Source organism: Pseudophryne corroboree, chromosome 2 (assembly GCF_028390025.1).
Source record: "Pseudophryne corroboree isolate aPseCor3 chromosome 2, aPseCor3.hap2, whole genome shotgun sequence".
Taxonomy (NCBI): domain Eukaryota; kingdom Metazoa; phylum Chordata; class Amphibia; order Anura; family Myobatrachidae; genus Pseudophryne; species Pseudophryne corroboree.
Window position 1 is genome coordinate 839174784 of NC_086445.1, and position 23535 is coordinate 839198318.

Here is a 23535-nt window from a genome sequence, read left to right on the forward strand (position 1 = left end):
GGACGGGCGGCACTTGGAGATCATGTGATCTCCCAGCACCGCCCACGCCGCGTCACCGCCGACGTCACCAACCCGGCATATTGCCGGGTTGCAGTCTGCGGTGTGATACGGGGTATTGAGGCAGATCGCTCCCGGGTGCAACCCGCCTCAGACGGTATGAAAGTGGTATTAGATGATATCGGTATGACAAATCGTGCTGATTGTCTAGTACAGAGGTTCTCAAACTCGGTCCTCGGGGGCCCACACAGTGCATGTTTTGCAGGTCTACTCACAGAATTGCAAGTGAAATAATTAGCTCCACCTGTGGACCTTTTAAAATGTGTCAGTGAGTAATTAATACACCTGTGCACCTGCTGGGTTACCTACAAAACATGCACTGTTTGGGCTCCCGAGGACCGAGTTTGAGAACCTCTGGTCTAGTATTTTTTCATCAATTGTTCGTTCCCGCGGTTCGCATGTGACATCTACTAGGTGGCCATGCTGCATGGCCAACTGGAAGATATGTGCGTGACCCGGTACAGTGTAATGAAGAATGGAACGAGATGTTGGTCCATTGTTTATTATATCATTTAATGTGTACGGGCAATCTGGCATGGTCCGAGCCAAAGGGAATTCGGCCTATCAGTCTGACTGTCTCTCAGCCTAATGTGTACCTGGCCTAAGATGCCTACAGCACAAAATCTCTACAACAGAAAGGTTTTGTGCTATATATAAGACTTTTGACTATATATCATACCATGTAATATTACAATATTGTAAAATAATCAGACAGTGCAAATGTGTATTTTGTATTTGCATGATATAAATATTTTGTGACAATTCTATCCAGATTAATTTTCCAGACATTAAAATGTTTTACATTTTTTTAGATCACCTTTTGCTGCGGTCACTGATTACTCAGTTACAAGAAACAATGTAATTCAGCTGTGCTTGGAATTGACAACAATCGTTCAGCAGGTTTGTATGATGTGAACATGAATAACATTGCTTTGTATTACAATTCTTTGTTTTTAAGGACCTTGTTTTTTTGTGGTAATAAAAGTATGAAAATGTAAACTAAAATAATATAAAAGCTGCTGCTTATAGATCTACAAAGCAGTTTTCAATAGTTAGTAGGTGCATATCAGGCTTTCAATATTAAATACTGTCATCATTTTGATTGTCTTACGCTGAGTACACACTAGACTAGACGCTCCATGAGCAATATCGCCTAGTGTTTTCCCTACCCTCCCGGGAGGCCGATATAGTGCGTACACACTTAACGATATTGTTCAGTGACGTCACCCCACCGCCAGCCTAAAAATGCAATTTTGGCAGACCTAGCCAAATTTGACCTGCATGTACAGATGACAACAATGGGGGTAATTCCAAGTTGATCGCAGCAGGAAATTTTTTAGCAGTTGGGCAAAACCATGTGCACTGCAGGGGGTGCAGATATAACATTTGCAGAGAGAGTTAGATTTGGGTGGGTTATTTTGTTTCTGTGCAGGGTAAATACTGGCTGCTTTATTTTTACACTGAAATTTAGATTGCAGATTGAACACACCACACCCAAATCTAACTCTCTCTGCACATGTTATATCTGCCTCCCCTGCAGTGCACATGGTTTTGCCCAACTGCTAAAAAATTTCCTGCTGCGATCAACTTGGAATTACCCCCAATATCATTAACGACCTGCGGGAGCGCGCCTCGTTAACGATATAGTGCGTACACTTCGGGTGATATTACAAGCGATATCGCTCAGAAGAGGCAAAATTAGTGATGGCGGTCATTCTGAGTTGATCGCAGCCAGCAACTTTTAGCTGCTGCTGCGATCAACTAGTTCACGCCTATGGGGGAGTGTATCTTAGCTTAGCAGGGCTGCGATTGCTTGTGCAGCCCTGCTAAGCTAAAAAAAATTCAAGCAAAACTAGACTAGCCCTATACATACTTACCCTGTGCGACGATCCCTGCGATGCTGGAGCCGGCTCTGACGTCAGACATCCGCCCTCCGTTCTGCTGGACACGCCTGCGTTTTACTCACCACTCCCCGAAAACGGTCTTCAGTGCTCCAGATCCGCCCAGGTACGCCTTCTTCCTGTCAATCTTCTTAGTGGTCCGCTCTGCGACCGCTTTCTTCTCTAGACGCGACGTAACCCATTGACCCCTGTCGCCGGGTAACATCGTGCACAAGCACTGCGGCCGCCGCGCATGCGCATTCCGCACCCGCTGCGTGCGAACGGGTCGGAATGACCTCCGATATCGCTCAAAATATCTTGTAGTGTGTACGGCTTAAGTCACTTTAAAGATTATCTTTAGTTGGCTGGTTGAAACATTAATAAAGTAATGTATAGGAGCAAACGACACTGTCATACATTTGTTCCAAGACACTCAAACATGTACGAAGTCGTATTTAACCAAGTTGTCTGAATGACGATTTTTGTGTGTTTTCTGGCTTTTGGTAGCAAGTGGCCAATTGTTGTTTGTTCTCATACCTTACCAGAGTTTTGGTTGGAAAAATAACCTATAGATGTGTGAAAAAAGACATGTAAAATAGCTTATACACTACATGCAATGATATCACTGCATCTTGTTGTACGTTTGCTTCCTGCGCAGTCACACCCCCAAAGTCATGTACATGGTGTGTTGTGGGGGAAATGTGTTTTAATGTAAAAGTACTTTGAGCAGCAAATGTATAAACCTTTTAATCTCTTTAAATAAAGCTGTCAGTATAAATAGTTATATGTTACATTGTCTTTGTTACATATTTCTTGATGCAATGTAGAATGCAAGCTTCTGTTTTGTAACACATGTCCTTCTATAAGTAACATTTTTGCACTTACCATTCCAAATATGGAAAAAAGTTCATATACAGTATTGTGGTCTTTTACCTACTATTTACGCATCATCCTAATCATACATACTTAACATACATTTGTAAAGCCAGATCTAGTGTTGGATTACGCTGCTCTGACCCCACCATAAGCTAGCTATGTGAGTGCAGCATGGACTTGTGTTTTACAAGTCCTTGATTTTACATACTGTGTGCACACAGTAATCATGTCATGTAGTCTAATGCAAATCTCCTATTGATCTCAGCAGCTGACATTTGGTAAAGAACTACTTCAAGAATGTTAACAAGCATCAATGCGGCACTTGGGCCTCATATTTTCTTCCCCTCCTCTCGAGTTTAACTGTGATCAGAGCCTTAACCCTGCACAGCAGTGATTGTAGGCTGGAGCAGGGAGGTCATATTGTCCCTTCTAAATTAGCACATGCTGTATGGTGCTCTCCATTCTTAACATTGCTACAAAGGGCATGTTTTACATTTGAATTTAAAATGGAGAATTATGCTTTTGATCTGAGTGAGCATTTGCTGTAAAATGTGACAAATGCTTTAGCTATTTCTTTCTCTTGTGCTGTATGTGAGCGTCAAAATGTATTGCTACAATACATTTCTATACGGTTCTCTCTCAATATGTCTAGTTTATACATATTGTATAATGATCAAGAGCATAGACACTTGTGATTCAAACATTGACATTGTAATTCCAGTTACAGATCTATTGGTTGATGTAAGGCTCGCTGGCATTCCCTATGCTCAGCATAATATCCAATACAAGAACCCAGCCAGCATTCATCTGCTCTTTATTCCACCATACTACTAGTATTGTAAATGGCGGTTCCTCATGTATATTGTGTCCAGGTTGTTTACAAGTACTTTGTTTTTCGACCCAGCAATCAATACTAGATTCTCTTTAGTAAAGTGGGTTAAATGTGTGTTAAATAGAATCTGTATAAAGCTTTTGTTCTTCTGCTTTGTAACATCACAGCATGGCAGAGAATTCTAATACTTATTCTCCAGATGGAATAATGGGGTCTATATTTACTAAGCCTTGGATGGAGATAAAGTACCAGCCTCCTAACTGTCATTTTTCAAACCCAGCCTGTGACATGGCAGTTAGACACTGATTGGCTGGTCATTTATATCCGTCCACTTTATCTCCACTCAAGGCTTAGTAAATAGACCCCAAAGTGTCTTATTTATACACAAGGGCATACCTGTTATCACAGTGCTCCATGTGGCTGTACTGTAAGGAACATTTGTGCTACCAGGCCCCATTGCAGAGTTTGGCACCAATGCAATTACATGAGTTGACCGAAAATTCCCTAATGCAAGTTAAAAATCTGCTATTCAATTAGAAATCCATGGGTCTCAATGGGAGTTAACGCAGAGCTTCGGTAACAGCTCCTGATCAAGTGCAGTACCCCTTGGACACCTCATCCAGTGAATAAAAATGTATTTAGAGATTTTCAAATAGGAAAATATGGGCAATAAAGACATGTCATTTTTTATGTGATTTTTGTTTAAAAAGCAGAAAAATGGGTTAAATGATTTGTGACATGTATGTATAGGTGTTGTATTGATGGGAAAACAGTTTCCGAATTTGTAGATTGGAGTTGCAAGTGTTTTTTTTATCCAAATGTTTACAAACTTGTATATGCACAATTAAATACCACTATAGTGGAACAGTAATATAGCCCAAAATTATCTAGACACATTTATTTCCTCTAATGGGTATGATTTTTCCATCATTTTAAAGGTTGCAGATATCAATCATTTAACACCATTTAACTGCCTCTAGTACTTTGCTTATGGCCACTGACAGCCTTCTACACCGTCCTATTCTCTTATTTGCCATTTGGGTTGAAAATAATGTCCCCACTCCTTTATGTACTTCACATGGGTCCCACAGAATTAACACGCAACGTGCAACTTCCTGTTTCTAATTAAAGTGCAAGGGACATTTGCATAAAGTTAATCCATGAGCACAAGGCATGGAATCCCCGGCTAATTGAATTGTCCCTTTAATATGGCTTCATCATGCTTATCCTATTCTCCCTGAGGGTTCAGAAGAATCCTGATTTTTTTCCTGACCACTAGAAAAGTGGTTAGATCTTCCACATCCCACTCGCTTCCTCCTGAAGTGGCCAGCATGGGGAGATAATACCGGGAATTGCGGATCCGCATGGAGGGTACAGGACTTCTCCAGGGGAGGAGAAATGAAAGTTCAGCATGCACAGTCATAATTATTTTTCCCAAGCATTTATATGATTTTAAAACGAATGATGATTAAATGGCTGTATATACAGAATAATTGACTGTTTTATATTAACATAGTTACTGTACTACTATGTAGGATATGGACTGTGTATGGCGCAGATACTGTATGGTATGGTTTGACTTTGTGATGGTGCATACAGGGCTCCATCACAGTTATGTTATGAGACCAGATATGTCTAGTTCCTCCCCTGGGCAGAAACCAAATGTGCTGAATTGATAAATAATCCACAGTACCAGCCCCTGTAAGAAAAAACAACAACAACCTGGTAGCTATGTTATTGGACTGTGCCTTGATTTCTATTGCAACTTTCACTGGTATACTTAGTAGGCCAGCCTCAAATGTGGTTGGAGGTGCTATCACTGCTGCTTACATAGAAGCAGCAGTGATGGCACTAAAATGGTAATGCAGCTGGTTTTAATCAGCCACAGAAACTATGTAAAGCTAGGCACACACTATACAATTATCTGTCAGATAATCTGGCAGATTTCGCTGGTTGGAATGAAAATCTGGTAATGGATGAGCGCAAATGACAATCGACCATTTGCTCCCAAACACTGGAAAACGAACAAAAACCTGTCATTCATACAAATTGGTTAAACAGAAATTAATTGGTCAGTACAGATGGTGTAATGGTTAGCATTACTGCCTCACAGCACTAAGGTCATGGGTTTGATTCCCACCATGTCCCTAACTGTGAGGAGTTTGTATATTCTCCCCATACCTGCGTGGGTTTCCTCCAGGTACTCCGGTTTCCACCCACAATCCAAAAATATACTGGTAGGTTAATTGGCTTCCAACAAAAATTAACCCTAGTGTGAATGTGTCTGTGTGTACATGTGATAGGGAATATAGATTGTAAGTTCCACTGGGGCAGGGACTGATGTGAATGTCCAAATATTTTCTGTAAAGCGCTGCGGAATATGTGTGCGCTATTTTAATAACTGGTAATAAATAAATAAATTTAATCAACTGGGATGAACAGCTATTTTTGTCTGTTTTGCAGTGTTTGGGAGCAAATGATCGATTGTCTTTTGTCCTTATCCATTACCAGATTTTCATTCCAACCAGCTAGGACTGCCAGATAATCTTCTAGATAAATATTTATATATATATATATATATATATATATATATATACATATATACACACACACACTGTCACCAAAAATTCCAGCACTCTTTAAAAGATGAATGCATTGACTGTGTGCCATAATAATAAATGTGCACTTGCATAGGTCCAGACTGGCAAATCCCGACCGAGAAAGGCACTACAGGGCTTAGGCAATCAATAAATGCTTTTATGTCAATACATTACATATACCACTTGAATGTCAATGCTGCATTTCCGTACCTTGCAGAGTCTCTTCATCAGGACAGTGGCAATGGGAGCAATAAAGAAAAATAAACAATTACTCTTTATTGCTCCCATTGCCACTGTCCCGATGAAGGTACCCGGCGAGGTCCGGAAATTCGGCATTGACATTCAAGTGGTATATGTAATGTATTGACAAAAAAGCATTTATTGATTGCCTAAATCCTGTAGTGTCGGGATTCGCCAATCTGGACTTAAGCATGTATGTGTGTGTGTGTGTATGTATGTATGTATGTATGTATGTATGTATGTATGTATATATATATATATATATATATATATATATATATATATATATATATATATATATATATATACTGGCATTTCTACCCGTTCTTCACATGGGAGTTTCTGATTGTCACGGTTGTAAATATACATGAGTGTTAAAAATTTGGTAAATCTACAGAGCTGTAGATTTGAGATGTCTGAATGCGTGTGTGTGTATATCATGTGGGAAGGGGCATCATAGCAAGTGATTTCACTGGACCCCAGACAAAAAAAAGTCTGCTGGAGGTTACTGTCAGATGGCCCTAGTAAAGACACCAGTGATCACCACACGACCAGATGCTGCAGCCCACGTCTGACAAAAGCTGAGGGCAGCATCAGATAAAGGTTAAACATGGGGTCTTAAAAAATTTGTGTCTGAAACAGAAAAAAAATAGAGGAAAGAAGGAGAGTCGGCAAAGAGCGGACAGATAAAAGAGGAATGAGAAAGGAGGGAAGCCAGAGAATGACATAGAAAGACAGAAAATAAAACAAAGAAGAAACTGGAGAATTAATAGGGGTAAAAGAAAGGGGTGTGGTTCATCAAATCGACAGTGTCTAGGTCGACAATGTTTAGGTCGACCACTATAGGTCGACAGTCACTAGGTCGACATTGATGGAAGGTCGACAGGGTTTCTAGGTCGACATGTGCTAGGTCAACAGGTCTAAAGGTCGACATGAGGATTTTTTTTTTGTGTCATTTTCTTCGTAGAGTGACCGGGATCCCAAATTAGTGCACCGCGTCCCCTCGCATGGCTCGCTTCGCTCGCCATGCTTCGGGCATGGTGCCTTCGCTCCGCTACCGCTTCGCTCGGCACACTTTACCGTTCCAATCGTAGTCCACGTGGATCGTTAACTATGAAAAAATAAACAAAAAGAAAAAAATGTGAAAAACTCATGTCGACCTTTAGACCTGTCGACCTAGCACATGTCGACCTAGAAACCCTGTCGACCTTCCATCCATGTCGACCTAGTGACTGTCGACCTATAGTGGTCGACCTAAACATTGTCGACCTAGACACTGTCGTTCTTCAGACCGGATCCCAAAAGAAAGATGTTAAAGACATAAACTGTGTTGGACACTGAGGAGACCGTATCAGGCACATGCAGTACAAGGTAAGGTACACTACAGAACACAACACAGTACTTTTTTTATGAAAGTCTTTCAGAGCAAAAAGTCCGCCTAAAGGTAGAGACTTCTGTAAACTAACCTTAACTACAGCCAACAGTCATAGGCTAACCGCTAACAAATCCAATATACCCCCACTCTAGTGGGTTAATCCATGCCAGGGTTACTACAGTCTTCTGTTTATCTTCTTTTATAAAAGTTCAGTACTCACAGCAAATGTGTTAAAAGTAAAGACAATGCAGATGCACAACATAATGAATATGAAATATATATTGTGGGTTAAACTTCATGAGAAACTTGTAATTCATCATAGATCAATGGGAATTAATCAACTACTACTCTTAGAAACTGAGATCACTAAGGGGGACATTTACTAAGCAGTGATAAGAGCGGAGAAGTGAGCCAGTGGAGAAATTTCCCCATCAACCAATCAGCAGCTCTGTATCATTTTATAGTATGCAAATTATAGATGTTACTTCAGTGCTGATTGGTTACCATGGGCAACTTCTCCACTGGCTCACTTCTCCGCTCTTATCACTGCTTAGTAAATGTACCCCTAAAAATCGTTAAAGCCATAACAGTTGATGACCTCAGATCAGGCAAACCCAGACTTTATAGACTTAATAGTGAGGGTGTGCTCACAGAAACGTGAGCTACATATTAATAGTGTGACTTCCATTGCATCAAATAGCCCCTCTCGGCATGCCAATCCCAGGCAACTCAGCCATGCTTAGCATCTTTCTCGCTCAAAATGTGCATCTTATTAGCATAAATAAGACAACAGGGAGGTACAAAACTACTTTGCTAGATTTCACTGCTTGATGTACGACACTTGTGTATCTGTGTGTGACTGAGTCTGTATCTGCATATAAGGTGCTACAATGCTGTAGCTTTTTCTTAAACCAAGCTCTTTCTTATACCAAGCTCTGATGTGCTTCACGTGCGACTTTGTACATGTTTAAAACTAATTTCTGTGCTGTTAAAGCCACAACCAAGCATCTCTAGTAATCTGTGAGTGGCGTTTCGCTGCGTCTGCAATGATAATCAGATGCAAAATTTAAAGCTAAAAATGGTACGCTACACCACTCAGTGTCTAAGCGGGGCGAGGTTTCTTGCACCATATGGCGTATTGAGGCTAGGTGTAAGAGGACAACTCTGTATACAAATCTTGGAGTAATCGTACACACTGATGATGAAGACTTGTAGTAAACCATGTGAATACTGTATCCTGCCAATGCAGCGGCGTAGGTATCTTATTATTATTATTATTACCAGTTATTTATATAGCGCACACACATTCTGCAGCGCTGTACAGAGAATATTTTGCCCATTCACATCAGTCCCTGCCCCAGTGGAGCTTACAATCTATATTCCCTACCACATATACACACAGACACATTCACGCTAGGGTTAATTTTGTCGGGAGCCAATTAACCTACCAGTATATTTTTGGATTGTGGGAGGAAACCGGAGTACCCGGAGGAAACCTAGGCAAGTACGGAGAGAATATACAAACTCCGCACAGTTAAGGCCATGGTGGGAATCGAACCCATGACCTCTGTGCTGTGAGGCAGTAATGCTAACCATTACACCGTCCGTACTGCCTTAAAATGAATACACAAGTATGGGCGAATATAAAGGTTTCTTTTTGGGCACGCATATTTTAAGCTATCTATATTTGATTTACTTCCTGCGCTGCATCAGGCCCACCATGTTTACTGGCAAAGCAGATGTAGAACTCAAAGATTATGGGGAGATTTATGAAAGCATCACCACGGTTTCATACAGTACCTTGCCGAAATGCACTGACCTGTCTTTCCGATCACTTCATTTCACCCCAGTTTCCATCGTAACTTTGCTTATAAAAGAACAAGCATAAGCTATAGGGGTTTCTTTTTCCTTTTCAGTCAGACCTTTTTAAGTGTCAAGGTTTTGTTTTTTATATAGTTTTGCAGTAATTATGCACAGCATGACATTCACCAGGCTGACAGTGTGCCAAGGTTAGTATGACCTGTGATACAGATGAGCTTGACAGAAGCAATTTCCAGCTATTCTGTTTTTAACAGTTAACAGTGTTGAGAACATTCTACTTAGTATTTTCCGGATATCTAATAGAAATTAATGTGAAATTCACTTCTCTTTCTTTTCTGTTATGCTCTTTTCACATAATGTGATTCATTTATTTTTATTATTATTATTATTATTATTATTATTATTATTATTATTGTTATCATCATTATGTCCATGTAAAGGTGCATACACACGGTGTGATTTTGACTATGTGCAAATTTTGACTATGAGATTTCCCTTGAACTCCCCGAAGGCCAGAACCACCAATTTTGACTATATTTACTTGCGATTTTGCCTATACCAGAAACTAGATTATACACTTTGTAGGCAAAATTGCCATGCCTGCACGGTCTATTTTTTCTTCCGATACAGACACTGTGGGAGCGTGTATCCGTATAGCAAGCTGTATACACTTGGGGCCTAGTTCAGACCTGATCGGTGCTGTGCATTTTCGTACAGCAGCCGATCAGGTCTGAACTGCGCATGTGCCAGCACCTCAGTGCGCTGGCGCATGCCAGACGGCCGACGACCGTATCAGCCCTGTGATCTGATTGACAGGCAGAGGCGTTCGCTGGGCGGGAGGGGGTGGGCCGGCGGCGTTAGCCTGCTGTTTTAGGAGTGCGGTCCGGGCGTCACAAGTGTGCCTGCACTGTGCGGGGGGGGCGGGCCGCGGTAGCTGCGACCCTCACAGCGACGAGTAGCTCCCTGCCAGCGCGCAGGAGCTGCGCGGGTAGGGAGCAACTCTTCGAGTACAAAAGCATCGCCACTGTAGATTATACAATGTGTAATGACAGAAGGGGACAAAGGCTGCAGTGAGACTGTGAAGAGTTTGTCACTGGCAGATGAGCATTTTCCAGTGGTGACATTCCTGACACTATCATTTTTTTTTTTAGGATAGTGCAGTGGTGTATCTAGGATGGGTACGTGCCTTGGGCGCCAAATTATGGGGTTTTAATTTTTATGGCTAAAAAGGTCATTCAACTTTTCATTTATGACCATCACATTCAGCTCCCTTCATTTTTAAGTAGTAGCGAGTCAGGTGACGATGTGTTGCATTAAAGTGCAACAGCACCAGTTGACAAACCCAGCACCAGAAATCTTGGGGCTAATTACACTAATGCCCAACCCCCTCCCCTTCCTCCCCATCTCATGAATCATTTAAATGAATGAGAAAGCAGGCAATATTATGCAGCAGCATCACCGTGGTCTGTGAGGGGATGTGTCCTCTGGCAACAATCTTCCTGTATGTTAAAAAGCATTGTCAACTTCAAAATAAATACAACTTTACAGAGTCGTAACTACGTGTGTGCCAGGTGTGCCTGGCACACAGCGCAGTCGCCCTGGTGGCGCAACTGGCCGCATCCCCGTTACTTTACTCAGTGGCATTGTAATGAGTCAAATGTGTGTGTGTGTATGTGTGTATGTGTGTGTGTGTGTGTGTGTGTGTGTGTGTGTGTGTGTGTGTGTGTGTGTGTGTATATATAGAGAGAGAGTAGAAGTCTGGCATTCCCGAAAAGCAATGTAAATAACTGCACCTGGTGCCCTCACTTGCCAAGGGACATGCGCTTCCCTCATCCCAGCCTTCACAGCAGTGGTAGCCAGCCAATGTGGAAGGAGAGGGACAGCTGCAATGGTGCCACCACCAATTACAGTGTGCTGCTGCGGCTCCTGAGTCCCCGTCCCCCCTCCTCTTCCCCTGCCCGGGATCTGCCAGCAGCTGCACAGAGGAGCCTGACTGCCTGAGCCGGCGGGGAGAGAGTAAGTATCTATCTATCTCTATCTATCTATCTATCTATCTATCTATCTATTTATCGTAATGTGTAAAAAAAGGGGACGCTGTCTGCCGTAATGTGTAAAAGGGGCTCTACCTGGTGTATTGGCGCTACTGTGTGGCGCAATTTGAATAAGGGAGCCTATTGTGCACCGTAATATGAATTGGTATAATTGCGTGGCCACACCCCTTCCCATGAAGCCACACCCCTATATTTGCCTACGGCGTGCACTGCCCCTAATTTGCATAATGGGGGGGGGGCACCGATAAAATTTCTTGCACACAGCGCTAAAATGTCTAGTTACCGCACTGCAACTTTAATTTAGGCATTATATGCTTAACAGGCTTGGTCACATCGGGTGCAACATCCCTCCCTCTCCTATCTTCCCTTTTTCTTTATTTCTGAATCCTTTCCCCCATGTACTGTATTTGTTTTTCAAAACAGCAATACAAATTATTGATGATAAAAAAAGGCACCAATGAGACTAGTGATTTCAATGAAATCTGGAGAAAAAAAGAATGGCGTTAGAAGATCACTCATTGAAAATCAAAAGTCCCTTTAAATAGAACCTTCTTCATAATATTTTATTAATGTAAATGTGATTAAACTTTGCTAATAAGGCAGGTAACGTCCTTGGAGTGGAAATGTAATCTTAAATACAAGAGCAAAAATATTTTTTACTTCTGTTCTTTGTCATCCAACTATATTTGTAAACATTCATCCAATCAAGTTTTGCACACAATGTTTGTTACATATAAACACCTCGAGTCCTATTGGAGAAAAAGCGCTATATAAATAAAATTATTATTATTATTATTATTTCTGAGGTACCGTTTTTAAAGTAAAAGCATTATGTCACTTATTTTAATTCAAATACCTCTTGTGTACTGTACCTTGAAAGCAGTTTTCACTTTACAGGTACAATAAATACAAAGTCAACTTTTAGGAAACAAAAGCATAAGTAGATCTTATAGTAGCGTTCATCGGGGGTAATTCCAAGTTGATCGCAGCAGGAATTTTTTTTGGCAGTTGGCCAAAACCATGTGCACTGCTGGGGGGGCAGATATAACATTTGCAGAGAGAGTTAGATTTGGGTGGGTTATTTTATTTCTGTGCAGGGTAGATACTGGCTGCTTTATTTTTACACTGCAATTTAGATTGCTGATTGAACACACCACACCCAAATCTAACTCTCTCTGCACATGTTATATCTGCCTCCCCTGCAGTGCACATGGTTTTGCCCAACTGCTAAAAAATTTCCTTTTGCGATCAACTTGGAATTACCCCCATGATTCAATGCACGTTGCTTCTATCACATGAGAATTGAGACAAACTTGTGGAATATGTTGTAGTTAGAGTGCCTTTAACAAATGTTTATCTCTGTTACTAATAGGCCTTGAATTTTCCATAGTAATATTGTTCAGGCAAAATATTGTTTATGTACCTCAATGTCCAGTACACCTACAGTATTTATCTCCCAACTTCAAGAGACCAAAATACCACTACGCAGGGTTTTTGTTTTTTTTCCTGAAAAATACTGATTTTGGTTAACACTTTTTATTGGCAGGTGTCTTGTTCATGTTTTTTTGTGCATTATTTAGGCAGCATCTCAACCGTAAACCTGTTATACCCTTGAGAACCACACCTCTCTTCCTATGCCCATACACATTCTTATTTACCTTTTAATACATTGACACAACCTTTCCTGACATGCTTAAATTATTTGTTAATCTTTTGTGTTTATTATATTTTCATTGTTAAGGTGTGACCGCAAATAATTTTCATAAGAGATTTACTATGCTCATGTGCTCTGAGTCTGTCCTCCTGACTTAAGCTGGGTATACACCATGCGATGGTGCAGCCCAGTGATGCAGCAATGCGATGCAACGATACGTTTCACTCCTTTACATACTGCATGATCCGCTGTTCATCAGTGCAATGTATAGTTACATGTAACGACACTGCATAAGCAGCGGATTCATCCCATTGGACTTGCAGCATATATATTGGGATGATGCAACTACCCAAGTCATCAGCGATAAATTGGATGGATGACCATTGCATCGTCTGATATATTGTATAGTGTGTATCCAGCATGAAGATATACATATAGATTGTACTTATGTCACATTTCATTGCAGATAGATATTTAGCATTTTAATTAGGAAAGTAAAGACAAAGTGAGTGTATGAATGTATGTGTGTGTATGTATGTATGTATGTATGTATGTATATATATATATATATATATATTTCTCTATCGTCCTAAGTGGATGCTGGGGTTCCTGAAAGGACCATGGGGAATAGCGGCTCCGCAGGAGACAGGGCACAAAAAAGTAAAGCTTTACTAGGTCAGGTGGTGTGCACTGGCTCCTCCCCCTATGACCCTCCTCCAGACTCCAGTTAGATTTTGTGCCCGAACGAGAAGGGTGCAATCTAGGTGGCTCTCCTAAAGAGCTGCTTAGAGAAAGTTTAGTTTAGGTTTTTTTCTTTACAGTGAGTCCTGCTGGCAACAGGATCACTGCAACGTGGGACTTAGGGGGAAAGTAGTAAACTCACCTGCATGCAGAGTGGATTTGCTGCTTGGCTACTGGACACCATTAGCTCCAGAGGGATCGAACACAGGCCCAGCCGTGGAGTCCGGTCCCGGAGCCGCGCCGCCGACCCCCTTGCAGATGCTGAAGCGTGAAGAGGTCCGGAAACCGGCGGCTGAAGACTCCTCAGTCTTCATAAGGTAGCGCACAGCACTGCAGCTGTGCGCCATTTTCCTCTCAGCACACTTCACTGGGCAGTCACTGAGGGTGCAGAGCGCTGGGGGGGGGCGCTCTGAGAGGCAAATATAAACCTTATACAAGGCTAAAAATACCTCACATATAGCCCATAGGGGCTATATGGAGATATTTAACCCCTGCCTGACTGGAAAAATAGCGGGAGAAGAACCCGCCGAAAAAGGGGCGGGGCCTATCTCCTCAGCACACGGCGCCATTTTCTGTCACAGCTCCGCTGGTCAGAACGGCTCCCAGGTCTCTCCCCTGCACTGCACTACAGAAACAGGGTAAAACAGAGAGGGGGGGCACATTAATGGCTATATATATATATATTAAAGCAGCTATAAGGGAGCACTTAATATAAGGATATCCCTTGTATATATAGCGCTTTGTGGTGTGTGCTGGCAGACTCTCCCTCTGTCTCCCCAAAAGGGCTAGTGGGTCCTGTCTTCATTAGAGCATTCCCTGTGAGTTTGCGGTGTGTGTCGGTACGTGGTGTCGACATGTATGAGGACGATATTGGTGTGGAGGCGGAGCAATTGCCAAATATGCAGATGTCACCCCCCAGGGGGTCGACACCAGAATGGATGCCTTTATTTGTGGAATTACGTGATGGTTTATCTTCCCTTAAACAGTCAGTTGAGGACATGAGGCGGCCGGACAATCAATTAATGCCTGTCCAGGCGCCTCAAACACCGTCAGGGGCTGTAAAACGCCCTTTGCCTCAGTCGGTCGACACAGACCCAGACACGGGCACTGATTCCAGTGACGACGGTAGAAATTCAAACGTATTTTCCAGTAGGGCCACACGTTATATGATTTTGACAATGAAGGAGACGTTACATTTAGCTGATACTACAGATACCGTAAAACAGGGTATTATGTATGGTGTGAAAAAACTACAAACAGTTTTTCCTGAATCAGAAGAATTAAATGACGTGTGTGATGAAGCGTGGGTTGCTCCTGATAAAAAGTTGATAATTTCAAAAAAGTTATTGGCATTATACCCTTTCCCGCCAGAGGTTAGGGCGCGCTGGGAAACACCCCCTAAGGTGGACAAGGCGCTCACACGCTTATCCAAACAAGTGGCGTTACCCTCTCCTGAGACGGCCGCACTTAAGGATCCATCAGATAGAAAGATGGAAGTTATTCAAAAGAATATATACACACATGCAGGTGTTATACTACGACCAGCTATAGCAACTGCCTGGATGTGCAGTGCTGGAGTAGTTTGGTCAGAATCCCTGATTGAAAATATTGATACCCTAGATAGGGACAATGTTTTACTGTCGTTAGAACAAATAAAGGATGCATTTATCTATATGCGTGATGCACAGAGGGATATTTGCACACTGGCATCTCGGGTGAGTGCTATGTCCATTTCAGCCAGAAGAGCCTTATGGACACGACAGTGGACAGGCGATGCGGATTCAAAACGTCACATGGAGGTTTTGCCGTATAAAGGGGAGGAGTTATTTGGAGTTGGTCTATCAGACTTGGTGGCCACGGCTACTGCCGGGAAATCCACTTTTTTACCTCAAGTCACTCCCCAACAGAGAAAGGCACCGACCTTTCAACCGCAGCCTTTTCGCTCCTACAAAAATAAGAGAGCAAAGGGCTTGTCGTACCTGCCACGAGGCAGAGGAAGAGGGAAGAGACACCAACAGGCAGCTCCTTCCCAGGAACAGAAGCCCTCCCCGGCTCCTGCAAAAACCTCAGCATGACGCTGGGGCCTCTCAAGCGGACTCGGGGACAGTGGGGGGCCGTCTCAAAAATTACAGCGCGCAGTGGGCTCACTCGCAGGTAGACCCCTGGATCCTGCAGATAATATCTCAGGGGTACAGGTTGGAATTAGAGACGGATCCTCCTCATCGTTTCCTGAAGTCTGCCTTACCAACCGTCTCTTCCGAAAGGGAGAGGGTGTTGGAAGCCATTCACAAGCTGTACGCTCAGCAGGTGATAGTCAAAGTACCCCTATTACAACAAGGAAAGGGGTATTATTCCACTCTATTTGTGGTACCGAAGCCGGATGGCTCGGTAAGGCCTATTCTAAATCTGAAGTCCTTGAACCTCTACATAAAAAAGTTCAAGTTCAAGATGGAGTCACTCAGAGCAGTGATAGCGAACCTGGAAGAAGGGGACTTTATGGTATCCTTGGACATCAAGGATGCGTATCTACACGTTCCGATTTACCCCGCACACCAGGGGTACCTCAGGTTCATTGTTCAAAACTGTCACTATCAGTTTCAGACGCTGCCGTTCGGATTGTCCACGGCGCCTCGGGTCTTTACCAAGGTAATGGCCGAGATGATGATTCTTCTTCGAAGAAAAGGCGTATTAGTTATCCCATACTTGGACGATCTCCTAATAAGGGCAAGGTCCAGAGAACAGCTGGAGACAGCTTTAGCACTATCTCAAGAGGTGCTAAGACAACACGGGTGGATTCTGAATATTCCAAAATCCCATTTAATCCCGACAACTCGTCTGCTGTTCCTAGGAATGATTCTGGACACGGTTCAGAAAAAGGTTTTCCTTCCAGAGGAAAAAGCCAAGGAGTTATCCGATCTGGTCAGGAACCTCCTAAAACCAGGAAAAGTGTCAGTACATCAATGCACAAGAGTCCTGGGAAAAATGGTGGCTTCTTACGAAGCAATTCCATTCGGCAGATTCCATGCAAGAATATTCCAAAGGGATCTGTTGGACAAATGGTCAGGGTCGCATCTGCAGATGCACCTGCGAATAACCCTGTCACCAAAGACAAGGGTGTCACTTCTGTGGTGGTTGCAGAAGGCTCACCTATTAGAAGGCCGCAGATTCGGCATTCAGGATTGGATCCTGGTGACCACGGACGCCAGCCTGAGAGGCTGGGGAGCAGTCACACAAGGAAGAAACTTCCAGGGAGTATGGACGAGTCTGGAAAAGTCTCTTCACATAAACATTCTGGAACTAAGAGCAATCTACAATGCTCTAAGCCAGGCGGAACTTCTCCTGCAAGGAAAGCCGGTGTTGATTCAGTCGGACAACATCACGGCGGTCGCCCATGTAAACAGGCAGGGCGGCACAAGAAGCAGGAGTGCAATGGCAGAAGCTGCCAAGATTCTTCGCTGGGCGGAGAATCACGTGATAGCACTGTCAGCAGTGTTCATCCCGGGCGTGGACAACTGGGAAGCAGACTTCCTCAGCAGACACGATCTTCATCCGGGAGAGTGGGGTCTACATCCAGAAGTCTTCAACATGTTAATAGACCGTTGGGAAAGACCAATTGTAGACATGATGGCGTCTCGCCTCAACAAGAAACTGGACAAATATTGCGCCAGGTCAAGAGATCCACAGGCAATAGCTGTGGACGCACTGGTAACTCCTTGGGTGTACCAGTCAGTGTATGTGTTTCCTCCTCTGCCGCTCATACCAAAGGTATTGAAGATCATACGGCAAAGAAGAGTAAGAACAATACTAGTGGTTCCGGATTGGCCGAGAAGGACTTGGTATCCGGAACTTCAAGAGATGCTCACGGACGAACCGTGGCCTCTACCTCTGAGAAGGGACCTGCTACAGCAGGGTCCCTGTCTTTTTCAAGACTTACCGCGGCTGCGTTTGACGGCATGGCGGTTGAACGCCAGATCCTAAAAGGGAAAGGCATTCCAGAAGAAGTCATTCCTACCTTGATTAAGGCACGGAAGGAAGTCACCGTGAAACATTATCACCGCATTTGGCGAAAATATGTAGCGTGGTGCGAGGATCGGAGGGTTCCGACGGAGGAATTCCAACTGGGTCGTTTCCTACATTTCCTGCAATCAGGATTATCTATGGGTCTCAAATTGGGATCCATTAAGGTTCAAATTTCGGCCCTGTCAATATTCTTCCAAAAAGAATTGGCCTCTGTCCCTGAGGTCCAGACTTTTGTCAAGGGAGTACTGCATATACAGCCTCCTGTGGTGCCTCCGGGGGCACCGTGGGATCTAAATGTAGTTTTAGATTTCCTCAAATCCCATTGGTTTGAACCATTGAAAAAGGTGGATTTGAAATATCTCACATTGAAAGTGACTATGTTACTAGCCCTGGCCTCTGCCAGGAGAGTATCTGAATTGGCGGCTTTATCTTATAAAAGTCCTTATCTAATCTTCCATTCGGATAGGGCAGAACTGCGGACTCGTCCGCATTTTCTCCCTAAAGTGGTATCAGCATTTCATCTGAACCAACCTATTGTGGTGCCTGCGGCCACTAGCGACTTGGAGGACTCCAAGTTGTTGGACGTTGTCAGAGCCTTAAAAATATACATTGCAAGGACGGCTGGAGTCAGAAAATCTGACTCGCTGTTTATATTGTATGCACCCAACAAGTTGGGCGCACCTGCTTCTAAGCAGTCGATTGCTCGTTGGATTTGTAACACAATTCAACTTGCACATTCTGTGGCAGGCCTGCCACAGCCTAAAACTGTAAAAGCCCACTCCACAAGGAAGGTGGGCTCATCTTGGGCGGCTGCCCGAGGGGTCTCGGCATTACAACTCTGCCGAGCAGCTACGTGGTCGGGGGAGAACACGTTTGTAAAATTTTACAAATTTGATACCCTGGCAAAGGAGGACCTGGAGTTCTCTCATTCGGTGCTGCAGAGTCATCCGCACTCTCCCGCCCGTTTGGGAGCTTTGGTATAATCCCCATGGTCCTTTCAGGAACCCCAGCATCCACTTAGGACGATAGAGAAAATAAGAATTTACTTACCGATAATTCTATTTCTCGGAGTCCGTAGTGGATGCTGGGCGCCCATCCCAAGTGCGGATTATCTGCAATACTTGTACATAGTTATTGTTAACTAATTCGGGTTATTGTTAAGGAGCCATCTTTAAGAGGCCCTTTCTGTTGTCATACTGTTAACTGGGTTTAGATCACAAGTTGTACGGTGTGATTGGTGTGGCTGGTATGAGTCTTACCCGGGATTCAAAATGCCTCCCTTATTGTGTATGCTCGTCCGGGCACAGTACCTAACTGGAGTCTGGAGGAGGGTCATAGGGGGAGGAGCCAGTGCACACCACCTGACCTAGTAAAGCTTTACTTTTTTGTGCCCTGTCTCCTGCGGAGCCGCTATTCCCCATGGTCCTTTCAGGAACCCCAGCATCCACTACGGACTCCGAGAAATAGAATTATCGGTAAGTAAATTCTTATTATATATATATATATATATATGTACCAAGCAAGAATCCGGCACTCAGACTGTATCCGACAAATATCTTGCCAGGTGCCCTCCGTGTTAGTCTGCTCAGCATACAGCCCTATATAGCATCAATATATAATATACATATATATACATATAAATATATAATCAGGCACTGGTTGACAACTTTTTGCCTGGGTTGCAAATACAATCAAGTGGCTCTGGCATTTCTACCAGCGCACAGCAAAATGGAACTGAAGCTTAAGGCTAGGTACACACTTAAACGATATTGGAACGACTGATCGGGCATATGGTTAAGTGTTTAGTGTGTATGCCTGATTGCGCACTTGAGGTGAAGGTTATAGTGGTCCCAGCAATTTATATACAGCACTGTGGATTTGTGCACTTTACAACGCACAGTGGAGAATGAATCTCAGCAGTTATTGCCACTTACAATAATGACAGTATTGGCCTCAGCATGGGGAAGGGAGGTGTGGTGAGGTAAATTTCTTAGGAGGCACTGGTTAGTACCAAAGCCAAATTTACACACAGTACTGTATATGAGCCAAAGGGTTCATGTGGGCATTATACACAGGTGCAGCAGTATAAACTCCTTGAAATTTGGTGGGTTTTGATCAGAGATGGGCAGAAAAAATAAGCAAGTGAGGCACTGCCTCCCCTGCCATAGGTGATACAAAGAAGATATTTTGAACATATTCTTTTTATTTTTTTATATACTTTATACAGTAAAAACTCTGGCACAAACGTTAGTATGATAGGAAAGGCTCTGCCTCGCCTGCCTCACCCTACCGCACGTCACAAGAGCACTTAATGAAATTCCATGTATCTCCACACTACCACCATGGGGAGCCGGTCACTGAGGCTTATAGTAGGTGGCAGCAAGCTCTGGAAAGGGGGTCGGTGGCTGGGGGGGTTTGTTTGATGGCTGTTACCTGCTGCGACAGTAAGATCTGGAGGAGAGGCGGGGGGAGTTGTTTGGCGGCTGTTAATGGCAGCATGCTCCAGAGAGGTAGAGCGGTGGCCACAGGAGGTGTTGTTTGGTAGCTGTTACCGGCCTTGCGGTAAGCTCTGGAGGAGTGGGGCTGAAGGCTGTGAGTGGTTGTGTGGCCACTCTTACCGGCTGGCCACTGACTCCTTAGAGAGGAGTTAAGGGAGGCAGTGTTGCTTGGCTGCTCCTCTGATTGTGTTATCAGTATAACACATGTCAACAAGCAGCCGTGTGCCACTGGGAGCAAAGAGCATTCTCTCTGCATGCCTACATAGCCAGCCATATACAGTATATGTTGCTGCGAGCGGCCGTTGATCTCTAAATTTGAAGCGGCCCCGGGATATGCAGACGGCCCTGCCTAGACCGCCACTGATATATGTTTCCTAATTATAATCCGGTCAGAACTGCCTGCCAAAGGCCGTCAGGCCGCTACGATCGCCTCTGCCTGATTGAGGCAAAGGCGGTCACTGGGCATGGGGGGGGCGGAACGGCGGCGTTTGGCCGCCGTTTCGTGTGCGCGGTCCGGCCAAAGCAGGCGTGGCCGGACCGAACGGGGTGAGTAGCTCCCGGCCAGCACGCTAAAACTGCCCTGGTCGGGAGCTACCCTTGAAGTGCAAAGGCATCGCCGCTGTGCGATGCCTTTGCACTTCTGCGGGGGGGGGGGGGGTGCGCACTGACATGCGGGGGCGGTATAGCCCTGTGCTGGGCGTCCCCCCGCATTTCAGTGTGAATGATTGTAGCTGTGCTAAATTTAGCACAGCTACGATCATCTTGGAATGACCCCCATAGGGCGAGATGTAATATAGGGGGACATTTACTAAGCAGTGATAAGAGCAGAGAAGTGCCAATGGCAACCTATCAGCACTGAATTAACATCTATAATTTGCATACTGTAAGATTATACAGAGCTGCTGATTGGTTGATGGTGCAACTTCTCCACTGGCTCACTTCTCCGCTCTTATCACTGCTTAGTAAATGTCCCCCAAAGTCTGAGATCGCCAGAGATGCGGGATGCTGGACGATTTGGGGTGTTTTTTTTTTTTTTTTTAAAGGGCAATCACAGGGCACGGTTAAGCCTTGTAAGTGATTGCCCCTTTAAAAAAACATTTGAGATCAGCCAATATGCCGCACCTTCGTTGATATCAGACCCTATTACATATCTTCCATAGTCTTCTTCTAAGTTTTAATGCACAGAGCATTCGCCCAGGTTTTGTGTTTAATCTTAGCTAATGCTTTTTATGTTACAAAGATGCTAGTTACATTTGTAGTGGTGTCAGGGAAATACATAAACTTGTTTACTTGTACAGTTGTAGTCGAATGTTTGAATCTCAATATAAAAAGAACTTAATTTAGCCTTTGATGGTACAAATTTAAATTTTACATATCTCTGCACATTTTAATGCACAATTAATTTTTATGAGTTAAATGCAGCAGCTTGGGAAACACAAACAATAAATGTGGCATGTACAAATGTTTGGGTATCCCCCCAGTTGATATAGTGATATTATTTTTAAGTCTCTTTAAAACTTGATTTGACTCTTTACGCTTTAAGTCTAAGCCCCACGTGAATATTAGTCCAGAGGTAATTATTTTGATCCATATAACCCTTTAGAATAGTGTGACTACACTCAAAACCATGGCCATACTTCTCTACTCTACCTGAATGTCCAGCAAACTCTAGAATTGTAGGGTAGATCTACCCCACACCCCTTCCCCCTCCCGCTCCCATTAGCTTTCATCTGTTTCTCCCCTCTGTCCTTCTCTCAAAGGAATACAGCAATCGGCAAGTATGACAATGGGCTCTTCTAAGGCTGGAAACACATCAGAATGATGGGCAAACAAAACAATTGCCGTTCGATTTCCCTTCATCCCAGAACAAACGATCTGGAGCATTCACTCTATGCAGTACTTCAAGCGACAGCACGATATATCATATAATTGTATAACATTTGATTTATCATTGCTCCTGTACACACTATGCAACAATCTTAAAGATCCCTGCAAAACTGAATAATGGTCTGTACAGTGGCTGCACAAACAATATACTGTGTAACTGTCGCTGGGCTGTTTCTAGCCAATTTGGCTCCCAGTGCGAGATTTAAAAATGCGCCCCCCCATGACATAAAAAAATGTGCCCCCCCCCCACACACACACACCTAGATAAAAAAAAAAAACTTGCGCGCACACCCAGCAAGGGGGCGTGGCCTCATCTAAATTGGTGTGGCCTCATTTAAATGGGCATGGCCTCGTCTGAAAAGGCTACCTCACAATCCAGTTTTGGACCCTGCTCCAACAGATCACGACCACCACAGGAAAAAAAAATTCTACCATATTAAGCCCCACACAGTAATGCCCCCTGCACCATATTATGCCACACACCGCAATGCCCTTGATACATTAAATCCCCACACTACGGCAGGCAAGAGTCCTCATTTCACACATTACGGCAGGTATCCCCATTTTACACATTGAGAGAGAATATTTACAGATGCAATTACCGCTCTTCGGCCCGCCTCGCCAGTCGCTCCTCGCGCCGGCCTTTCCCTCTTCCTAACTTGGATCCCCCTCTGTACTCCGCTCGGGGGGGGGGGGGGAGTTTCGCGGAGTGACGGGGTTGCGTCGTGACGTAACGACGCAACCGCATCATTCCGTGAAACTCCGCCCCCCGAGCAGGTTACTCGGGGAGAAATAGGAGGGGGAAGCAGGGAGCCACAGTTAGTGCCGCGGCGGGCGCCCAGTGCGGTTGCACTGCTCGCCTGCCCCAAGAAACGGCCCTGAACTGTCGTCCATCTGATGTGCTGCACAGAAGATGAGAAGACGCGATGAACAACACATTGTACAAGCGACTGTGCATACACATTAGATGATATGAACAATATGCTGTTCCAATTCTTCTCAA

General features: G+C 43.9%; 1 protein-coding gene and 1 long non-coding RNA gene across 6 annotated transcripts in view; one reads left to right on the forward strand and one right to left on the reverse strand.

Annotated features, from left to right (window-relative positions):
* Window positions 1–23535, forward strand: part of CNKSR2 (connector enhancer of kinase suppressor of Ras 2) — an 805595-nt gene that overhangs the window by 219496 nt on the left and 562564 nt on the right. For all 5 annotated transcript variants that reach the window (XM_063955759.1, XM_063955760.1, XM_063955761.1 and 2 more), the window contains exon 5: window positions 870–957. In XM_063955759.1, the coding sequence (XP_063811829.1) occupies window positions 870–957 (88 nt within the window). The remainder of the gene's footprint in view (window positions 1–869; window positions 958–23535) is intronic.
* LOC135049833 (uncharacterized) overlaps window positions 1–23535 on the reverse strand; it is an 87192-nt gene that overhangs the window by 14301 nt on the left and 49356 nt on the right. The window lies entirely within an intron of this gene.